Source organism: Hyla sarda, unplaced genomic scaffold, assembly GCF_029499605.1.
Source record: "Hyla sarda isolate aHylSar1 unplaced genomic scaffold, aHylSar1.hap1 scaffold_549, whole genome shotgun sequence".
NCBI lineage: Eukaryota > Metazoa > Chordata > Amphibia > Anura > Hylidae > Hyla > Hyla sarda.
The window spans coordinates 69,109-79,634 of NW_026610560.1; the positions used below are offsets into that span (position 1 = coordinate 69,109).

Consider the following 10,526-nt stretch of genomic DNA (forward strand, 5'->3'; position numbering starts at 1 on the left):
GTATTTCCTTACTCGAGAGAAATTGGGCTACACATTTTAGGAAGATTTCTCTCCCTTTACCCCTTGAAAAAATTCAAAAAATTTAGAATTTTCTCCTTCAATTTGCTGCTATTCCTGTGAAACACCTAAAGGGTTAACAAACCTTTTGAATGTCATTTTTAATACTTTGGGGGGTGCAGTTTTTATAATGGGGTCATTTTTGGGGTATTTCTAATAAGAAGGCCCTTAAAATCCACTTAAAACCTGAACTGGTCCCTGAAAAATTTTGATTTAGAAAATTTTGTGAAAAATTGGAAAATTGCTGCTGAACTTTGAAGCCCTCTGGTGTCTTCCAAAAGTAAAAACATGTCAACGTTATGATGCAACCATAAAGTAGACATGTTGTATATGTGAATCAATATATAATTTATTTGGAATATAAATTTTCCTTATAAGCAGAGAGCTTCAAAGTTAAAAAAAATGCAAAATTTTCAATTTTTTCATCAAATTTTGGAATTTTTCACCAAGAAACGATGCAAGTATCGACAAAATTTTACCACTAAGGTAAAGAAGAATATGTCACGAAAAAACTATCTCGGAATTAGAATGAAAGGTAAAAGCATTCCAGAGTTATTAATGCTTAAAGTGACAGTGGTCAGATGTGCAAAAAATGGCCGGGTCCTACAGTGAAAATTGGCTGAGTCCTTAAAGGGTTAAAGACACCAATACAAATGAATGAGGGGAGAGCTGGCTAGTGGTCCGGATGTCTGGCAGTCATGGTCTGGACCTGGACCACGGTCAGCCCGTTGCGTACCGCTGCTATGCATCATATCTGGTGCTATGTGTTCAGCTGATTTACAGGAATAGTTGTAATAGGAACATATTGCTGAATAGGTTTACATACTCACAAGTGTGTGTGTTTTATCCACTATATTTAATTCTAACTCTACATAGATCTATATATACCGCCTATATGACCACTGTGCCAATATATACCACTAGCAGTTACACCACATACCCCCAAACACTGAAGAACCCCCCATGAATTATTATTGTTCCTCTTGACTTTAGACCATGACCAGGGGAATGAGACCTGCACCAGGGCAAAAGGGGCTTGGACCCCAAGGATCATAATAGGTGCCTAAATCAATTGGTTTCAAAACTGTGGACCTCCAGATATTGCAAAACTACAATGCCCAACAAGCCTGTGAGTTGTATTTTTGCAACACCTGGAGGTCCATACTTTGGAGACCACTGTGGTCCATCATAAGGTCCATCAAACTGCACAGGGTAGCAAACAATCTAAGGTCAACCCTAGATGTCCCTCATGATTCCCACATCACATTGTATATGGCAGAGCAGGTCTATAGGGCCAGTGACAGGCAGGTGCCACCAGAGCATCCCATGGCCGATGACATCACCTGCACACGACCAACTGCCGTTTACTCTCTGCTGGCGACCGACGTGACTGGACCGAGGTCTACAGACTGAAGGAGAACCGCTGAGATGGCGTCCACTGGACATGGAGAAGATGGCGAGGAGGAGAAGAGGAAAAGCGAAGGCAAGAGGAAGAGGGAAGAGGAAGGCGAGGATGGAGTCAAGAGGAGGAGAGAGGACGATGGAGGATCAGAGGATGAGGAGCCAACACCTGGGATGGCGACCACTGGACATGGAGAAGATGGCGAGGAGGAGAAGAGGAAGAGGGAAGAGGAAGGCAAGGATGGAGTCAAAAGAAGGAGAGGAGATGACGACAGAGGATCGGAGGATGAGGAGCCAGCACCTGGGATGGCGTCCACTGGACATGGAGAAGATGGCAAGGAGGAGAAGAGGAAGAGGGAAGAGGAAGGCGAGGATGGAGTCAAGAGGAGGAGAGAGGACGATGGAGGATCAGAGGATGAGGAGCCAACACCTGGGATGGCGTCCACTGGACATGGAGAAGATGGCAAGGAGGAGAAGAGGAAGAGGGAAGAGGAAGGCGAGGATGGAGTCAAGTGGAGGAGAGGAGACGAGGATGGAGGATCAGAGCCAACACCTGGGATGGCGTCCACTGGACATGGAGAAGATGGCAAGGAGGAGAAGAGGAAGAGGGAAGAGGAAGGCGAGGATGGAGTCAAGAGGAGGAGAGAGGACGATGGAGGATCAGAGGATGAGGAACCAACACCTGGGATGGCGTCTACTGAACATGAAGAAGATGGCAAGGAGGAGAAGAGGAAGAGCGAAGGCAAGAGGAAGAGGGAAGAGGAAGGCGAGGATGGAGTCAAGAGGAGGAGAGACAACGAGAATGGAGGATCAGAGGATGAGGAGCCAACACCTGGGAGCAGCCAAGGAACATCGGGTCCCTACCCCAGGCTTACCATCAGCCACTACAACCTCCACCAAGTCCTGGGTAGAGGCAACTTCGGCAAAGTAAGTTCTATCTCCATCTTGTTTTCTGTTATCAGCCATTTTAGGCTGCATTTGTATTGTTGTGGGTTGCAGTGTTGTGGTAAGGTGGGTCTGCTGGAACTTGTAGTCCCACAATATTATGCCCCTGATGGCTTTGGTGGTTATGCACATCCATATAAAACTCCCTGAAGGGACTACACTTGGTATTAGGTGTGAACGGATCCCTTGGGGCACCTCCATGTACTGTGTCCTGGCAGATGGAAGTTGGGATGCCCAAGATGGTGTGGGTGCAGGAAACCAGACGCAGGGAGAAGAGAAGGTGCAGAGGGGTCTTCTGGAGCAGTGTGTAAACAGTACATATAGGGGGGATTTATTAAGATCTGTGCAGAGGATGAGCGGTGCAGTTGCCCATAGCAACCAATCTGAAAAATAAAAGAAGCAAACTGGTTGCTATGGGAACTGTACCGCTCTTCCTCTACACAGGTCTTTATAATGGACACGGGAATACTCAATAATATAAAGTAAATGTATAAAAGTTCCTATGTGCTGATATTATATCGCTGTAAATTGTTCCTCCAATACCGCAGGTAAGAAATAATAATGGGGGAGATTTATCAAGACCTGTGGAAAGGAAAGTTGCCCAGTTGCCCATAGCAACCAATCAGATCGCTTCTTTCATTTTTCAGAGGCCTTGTTAAGAATGTAAGACGTAAGCTGATTGGTTGCTATGGGCAACTTTGCCTCTGCACAGGTTTTGATAAATCTTCCCCAATATATCTTCACATGTAATATATATAGGATTCCAAATATATCCAATAATAAAGTGCAACAAAAGAGTTTCCCCCTATGGGATTACGGTTCTCTATTCATTATTGTCTGGTTTTTTCCTTGCCCTATATCTCTGTATGCTGTGTTGTATTTGTTTTTTGCACATTTTCTTTCTTTTATGCATTATTTGGGGGGTAGATGGTACTTATTATGTATATTTTTTTTACCTTTGTTTTCCTTGGTTGAACCCTTTTGTAGTCCAGTTAAATTGAGCTAACTGGCCTGGATATTCCTGGGGGTGGACTGAGGAAAACTTGTAGGTTCCCCACACCACTTACTTTATATGGCCCACATGTGACACATAGGGTTGCCACCTTTTTTGCAAAAAAAAAAAAATTAATAAATACCGGCCATGATCATTGGCATGATTAATTATATATGCGTGACATCACATGATACAAATATGTGGGGGGAATTTTGTGCTGTTCTGACCCCTATAACTTTTTTATTTCTCCTTATAAGGGCCTGTATGAGGCTCATTTTTGTGCCCCAGTCTGTAGCTTTTAACAGGACCATTTTTATTTCAATGTGACTTTTTGATTGCTTCTTTTTTTTAAATTAAATTCAAGAGTTGCAGTTAGCTACTAACTATAACTCCCAGCATGCCCTGATACAGCCTGCAACTCAGCAGCTCGCCCAAAGGAAAACTACAACTCCCAGCATGTTGGACGGTACAGTAGTATATAGTATAGGTCAGTGTTTACCAACCATGGGGTTCCTCCAGCTGTTGCAAAACTACAACTCCAAGCATGCCCATGCAAGAAGTTGTAGTTTTTCAACAGCTGGGGGTGCTCTGGTTGGGAAACACTGGTATAGGTTATGGTGCAACATTCCGGGAGTTGGAGGATTGGTTGGATAAATACTGGTCATTGTATTGCCGGTATTTTTAATATAAAAATACCGTCAAGGTGGCCAAAATACCGGCCAGGTGGCAACCCTAGTGACGCATCATCCATGGTGCGACCAGGTGAGGTATCCCCCTGACTCTACAGGTGTGTGACCAGACCAGGACCAGAATGTGAAAAGCACCCAGTCTTCTGTGGAATAAAGTCCTTGAATTTTGTCCCCTTCAATGCTTCTCTTTTTGTTATCCATACATGCAGTGTTGTGGTAAGGTGGGTCTGCTGGTAGGTGCAGATGCCCATAGCAACCAATTGAAAAAGGCCTCTGAAAAATAAAAGCAAACTGGTTGCTATGGGAACTGCACCTCTCTTCCTCTACACAGGTCTTTATAATGGGCACGGGAATACTCAATAATATAAGGTAAATGTAGAAAAGTTCCTCTGTGCTGATATTATATCGCTGTAAATTGTTCCTCCAATACCGCAGGTAATAAATAATAATATCTCTTCACATGTAATATATATAGGATTCAAAATATAAATCCAATAATAAAGTGAAACAAAAGAGTTTCCCCCTATGGGATTACGGTTTTCTATTCATTATAGTCTGTTTTTTCCTTGCCCTATATCTCTGTATGCTGTGTTGTATTTCTTTTTTGCACATTTTCTTTCTTTTGTGCATTACTTGGGGGTCAGATGGTGCTTATTATGTATATTTTACCTTTGTTTTCCTTGGTTGAATGTCGGTCAGGTGGCAACCCTGACTCTACAGGTGTGTGACCGGACCAGGACCAGAAGGTGAAAAGCACCCAGTCTTCTGTGGAATAAAGTCCTTGAATTTTGTCCCCTTCAATGCTTCTCTTTTAGTTATCCATACATGGATTTCTATGGTTTCAATACAATCTTACAGAAACCTATTTGGACGAGAAGATGAGAACTACACTGATCCCAACCAACTCAAAGACATGTCTATCCATTGTTCAATGCATTCATAGAGTTAGGAGATAAAGTAAGTGAACCCTCTGGAATTCCCTGTATTTATACTATCTAATAAATACCCCCATTGATGCATCCCGATGATCCATTCTTGTCCTCTTTCTCAATAAGGATAATATTTTGTTTTCTGGACCCATCATTATTGTAGGGACTTCTGCCCATTTTTAAGACTATTTATCATGTTGGACCCATGAATTCCGTGAAAACTGCACATAGTGGACTATTTTTATAGTATTTTTCTATTCATTTTCTATTTGTTCCTCTTGGCACCTAATCTAGAAGCTGTAGAGGTCGCTTCTCGGCCTTTTGACTAAGATCAAGTGTAGTTTCTGTTCTTATCAGTTTCAGGCGGTGACCCGAAGCTCCGGTATTGGGCTGGTGGGGATGGGTGCTGCATGGAGGGGTCAGGCATGTAGGGAACAGGTGTACCAGGGCGTTCCAGGGCTGGTTCTGAGGAAACAGCTCGACTGCTGCCCCAACGTGACCTGTTTCCTCAGGGTCTTGCCATGAGGCTGAGAGGGTCTAGAGCTGAGGTACTTTAGTGCCTTGGGGAGTGGTGACCCTGAGGTGCTGAAACTCACTGGGAGTATTGGCGCACTGAGTGGAAGCACTGGCACCATAAACTCTTCACCTTGTGGCACTCACCTCTTGATTTCCGGCCTTCTGGCTAGCATCAGAGACATTTCTATAGATCTGGCTGTATGTTTGGCCAGGATATCTGCACACATTCACTTATTTATTTCCTTTTTTGTCACTGTGACACTTTTTGCGTGTTGTGTGTCCACAAGATTGTTAGGATACGGTAGCCCTTCTCAGTGTTCCTCCTGGCGGTCTAGGGAAGGTGTGTGTGGCCATTAGGTTCTGCACCTCTCTGCAAAAACCCCGGGTACTCCTGCATGGGCAGGGTACCAACTGTTATCGGCTCTGTGGGCAGATACCTTTGCTAACGCCAAGGGGGATGCAGGGAGCATTTGTGGTTGCTTAATAGCTTCGGCAAAAAGGGATATTGAACCTGGAACCTCACAGGTACCTTTTGATCCGGAGGCGAACTATAGGAGAAGGGCTTGTGATAGACCACATCCTTTGTGCACTTTTTTTAGTGTAACACGTTTGCACTTTGGTTGATTCAAGAGCCTGTTCCCTGGCTCTTAGTAAAAAAAAATATATATATATGCTTCTCTTTTAGTTATCCATATATGGATTTCTATGGTTTCAATACAATCTTACAGAAACCTATTTGGACCAGAAGATGAGAACTACACTGATCCCAACCAACTCAAAGACATGTCTATCCATTGTTCAATGCATTCATAGAGTTAGGAGATAAAGTAAGTGAACCCTCTGGAATTCCCCTGTTTTTAAACTATCTAATAAATACCCCCATTGATGCCTCCTGATGATCCATTCTTGTCCTCTTTCTCGATGAGGATGCTATTTTGTTTTCTGGACCCATCATTATTGTAGGGACTTCTGCCCATTTTTAAGACTATTTCTCATGTTGGAGCCATTAATTCCGGGAAAACTGCAATACCACATAGTAGACTATTTTTATAGTATTTTTCTAATCATTTTTCATTGTTCCTCTTGGTACCTAATCTGGGAGTTGTGGAGGTTGGAGCCCAGCTTTACAATCAACATACAACTCCGACAACTGCTACATAACCACCATGCACCGGCTGATATTCAGTGACATTCGCCTAGCACTATTTCCGCACTCTATTCCCATTCTTCATCCACCTCTATGAATCACTTTCACACTAGGGATCCAGGTTTTTGGCTTTTACACCATTCGTTTTTTTCCTTTACGCTACCTTTTCAGATGGTGGATAAGCTGTTCAACATTTTCCTAAATTTTGTTCACATTTCATTTTTTTTTATCTTTTTAATACACTTTTAATATTACAATTCGTTACACTTGGCACAAGTTCCCCTCTGTTCTATTCTCATAGATTGCGTTTACCTACCACTTTTGTACTTATTGAGCCTCAACCAATTGTGCATAAGAGTGCATAAATGATTCAAAGTGCTGTCCGAACGTGCATGTAACTTTTCCATCTACTGCTTCTGCGCGCCTGAATGGCAGGTCTGATACCGTATCTCCACTATTAGCCAAATTACTTTTGATTTAATCACATCGGCATCACCACTATGCACTGAACGCCCTTTTTAGAGCTGGCGTCATCTTGCGGACTGGATTCCACCAGGATTCCGCCACCAAACCTGCCAGGTATCCTATTGGTGAACAAAACTTACAGCATTTGTAGCTGCAGGAAACTTTGTTAGAGACGATTGTTGCTAAAGGGGGATTTACAGGTTATTATAGCTCTTTCTTGCAGTTTTCATAGGCTTAAGGTTCCTGGGTGCTATGTAACTGACCCATCACTAAGTCCACCCATAAACAGCCCCCCCCCCCTCCTCCATATCAATGTTTATCAAGCGCTGTCCTCAAGACCCCCAACAGGTCATGTTTTTAGGATTTCCTTAGTCTTCCACAGGTGATATAACTGTGGTGATTCCTGATTCACTGACCATAATTGTATCACCTGTGAAAGACTAAAGGAAATCCAGAAAACATGACTTGTTGGGGGTGTTGAGGACCGAGCTTGACAAACACTGATCAATATCAACCTTATGATGTCTTCTAATGAGCGTCTTCCATTTGTTTTCCACAGGTGGTCCTGGCATCAGTCCCTGGCCGAGACACCCACATGGCCATAAAGATCATCAACAGAAGAGAGGACAACGAGGGAACCATCAAGAGAGAGCGGCGGATACTCCTGGCAGCCCGAGACTGTCCATTTCTATGCCACCTTTATGCTGCACATCAGTCTCTGGAGCGCGCATACTTCATCACGGAGTACCTGTCCGGCGGCAGTCTGGAGGATTTGATCAGGATTTGCTGCTACCTGGACATCAACAACATAAGGTTCTACGCAGCAGAGATGGTATGCGGCCTCCAGTTCCTCCATGGACAGAACATCGTCCACAGAGACCTCAAGCCAGAGAACATCATGTTGGATGCAGAAGGCCACATCCGGATCATTGACCTGGGCCTGGCACAAGATGGAGTCACAGCCTCCAGCAAGATCGATGGAGTGACAGGAACATTCTGCTACATGGCCCCTGAAGTGCTTCTCGGACAAGAGTATTACACAGCCGTTGACTGGTGGAGCCTTGGGATTGTGTTGTGCAGGATGGCGACAGGACGCTTCCCATTTTTCATCGGCCACAGCAAGCAGAAGGTTTTCAAAGCCATCACCAGAAAGGAGCCAAAACTTCCACCCGGGATGGATGCTGCTATTGAACATCTCATCAGTCAACTTCTGCGCAAGAATCCCGATAAGCGCCCTGGGGTGCGCAGAAACATCCGGAAGCATCCATTCTTTTCCACCATTCGCTGGGAGGAACTGGAAGAGAGGAGAGCCAAGCCACCATGTAAGCCGTTTGAGACAGTTCTGCAAAATCACCATCTGCAGTGGCCGGAGGACACAGAGGACACCCACCATGTGACCGGATTCAATTATACGTCACCAAGCTGGGCCCAGTAAGAACCTTCTCTTGGGATAACTATCATCACATGTTCTTCACTTCTCCATAGGTGGATCTGGACTCTGAGGACACCGCGCCTACTGCTCAGAACCTCCGGCCTCCTGATCCAGGCCTCATGTCTCTGCTGCTGTAACCTCGGCTGCTCTAGAACATCTTTATGCCACACCTTTGCCATTGTGTTGCTGCCCCAGGCCCATTACCTGGCATCCTCCATTCCCGGGCTGGCATCTGACATCACTGCAGCCGGAAGATCCTCTACACCCCCAGGAGCGGCCTGTGCTTAGATTCCATCTGGTAAGTTCAGGAACAATAGCCGCATGTTGTAATCCTGCGGTGCTGAGTGGCGGATATTATCCCTGAACCCATCCAAGCACAGGCTGGGTAAGTACTGCACTCACCACACACACTACACGATAGGGATAGGCGCACACACATAGACACAGACCACAGATAGGGGACATATCGGCTCGATCCAGGGATTTATTCTGATCGCCATATTTGGGGTCGGGAAGGAATTTTTCCCCCTGATTTTAGGACAATTGGCTCATTCCTCACAGGGGGGTTTCGCCTTCCTCTGGATCAATATAGCCGTAAATAGGTTTAGCATAATAACATAAAATTACCCTCTTAGTAACACAACTAATTCTAAAAAATTCATAAATAAATATATATTAATATCTTTTTTTTATCTTAAAAACGTATTTGAACCAAACATAAAAATTAGACTACTAGACTTACCATTAGACTATTAGAAACATGTATAACTAAAAAATATTTATAATTTAAATTAATTTACCCCCCCTTTCCATCACTCCGGTTTGGTTCCAGCCTTTGATCCTGGGATTTATTCTGACCGCCATATTTGGGGTCGGGAAGGAATTTTCCCCCCTGGTAATAAGGACAATTGGCTCTTTCCTTACAGGGGGTTTTCGCCCTCCTCTGGATCAACACGGCCGAGCACGGTTCAGTACAACAGACCACTAACTTACACATATATAATAGTATAATATAATAGTATCTTGTTTATTATTGTCCCCCCCCCCCTATCCCTATAAATAAACTCTTTTTTTTACCCCCTACATGGTTGTACTTGTCTTTATTTCCACTGGACGTCAATCTAATAAATGTCCTATTGACGCAGCTAGCAGCCTCTCTCCATTCTGACTAATAGATGAGGATCCTGAATGAGGGACCCCCATCTATTACCCATCTTTAATCCCCTAATAGATCGTTTGTAAGATTGGTTTTCTAAACGCAGCAACAACTTTTATGGTAATATAACAAATGAGGGTTTGTTACAATGTATCAGTGCAAGTAAGAGCAGGGGTATATTTAGGTCATTGAGGATTGCCTAGAATGAGCACACAGTGGAGGATGCTTCATGGAGTAATAGATCTTTATAGACGCTTTATGGACGATCCTGTTATGAGAACATCCACACCAGAAGAGCATCAGAGCAACATTTGTGAAGAAGGGAAATTCCTGGTAGAGGTGTCCACATGGACAGATCCCATAGGAATAGTCTACTGGACAAGCAGGATGACAACCAACATGGCGCCCATTACTGTACCAACCTCAGAGGCTGTAACCCAGCTTTCACACACTCCTGAAAAGTGAATCTTTCTATAAGTGTAATGGCAAAATGATATCTTTAAGGAGTACTCGATGGAAAAAATATTTTTTAATCAATTGGTGCCAGAAAGATAAACAGATTTGTAAATTACTTCTATTTAAAAATCTAAATCCTTCCAGTACTTATCAGCTGCTGTGTACTACAGAGAAAGTTCATTTCTTTTTGGATTCCTTTTTTTTTTTTCTCTGTCCCCGGTCCTCTCTACTGACACCTCTGTCCATTTCAGGAACTGTCCAGAGCTGGAACAAAATCCCCATAGCAGTTCCTGACGTGGACAGAGGTGTCAGCAGAGAGCACTGTGCTCAGACAGAAAG

General features: G+C 43.9%; 1 protein-coding gene across 2 annotated transcripts; it reads left to right on the forward strand.

Moving 5' to 3' along the window:
- Positions 1 to 1,344: 1,344 nt before the first annotated feature.
- Positions 1,345 to 9,652, forward strand: LOC130339662 (protein kinase C theta type-like). Of its 2 annotated transcripts, XM_056554043.1 has the most exons (3): positions 1,345 to 2,385; positions 7,703 to 8,465; positions 8,629 to 9,652. In XM_056554043.1, the coding sequence occupies exons 1-3, from the start codon at positions 1,486 to 1,488 to the stop codon at positions 8,643 to 8,645; spliced, it is 1,680 nt and encodes a 559-aa protein (XP_056410018.1). In that variant the 5' UTR covers positions 1,345 to 1,485; the 3' UTR covers positions 8,646 to 9,652. The 2 variants fall into 2 exon arrangements, with proteins under 2 accessions (XP_056410018.1, XP_056410017.1); XM_056554042.1 differs by having other exon boundaries at positions 1,347 to 2,385; positions 7,703 to 9,652.
- Positions 9,653 to 10,526: the final 874 nt, after the last annotated feature.

What these genes read in the sequence shown, in the direction of transcription:
- LOC130339662 (XM_056554042.1), top strand. Translation starts at nt 1,486, where the DNA reads ATGGCGTCCACTGGACATGGAGAAGATGGCGAGGAGGAGAAGAGGAAA. An exon ending in GTAGAGGCAACTTCGGCAAA is followed by an intron (nt 2,386 to 7,702) that starts GTAAGTTCTATC and finishes TGTTTTCCACAG; the next exon opens with GTGGTCCTGGCATCAGTCCC.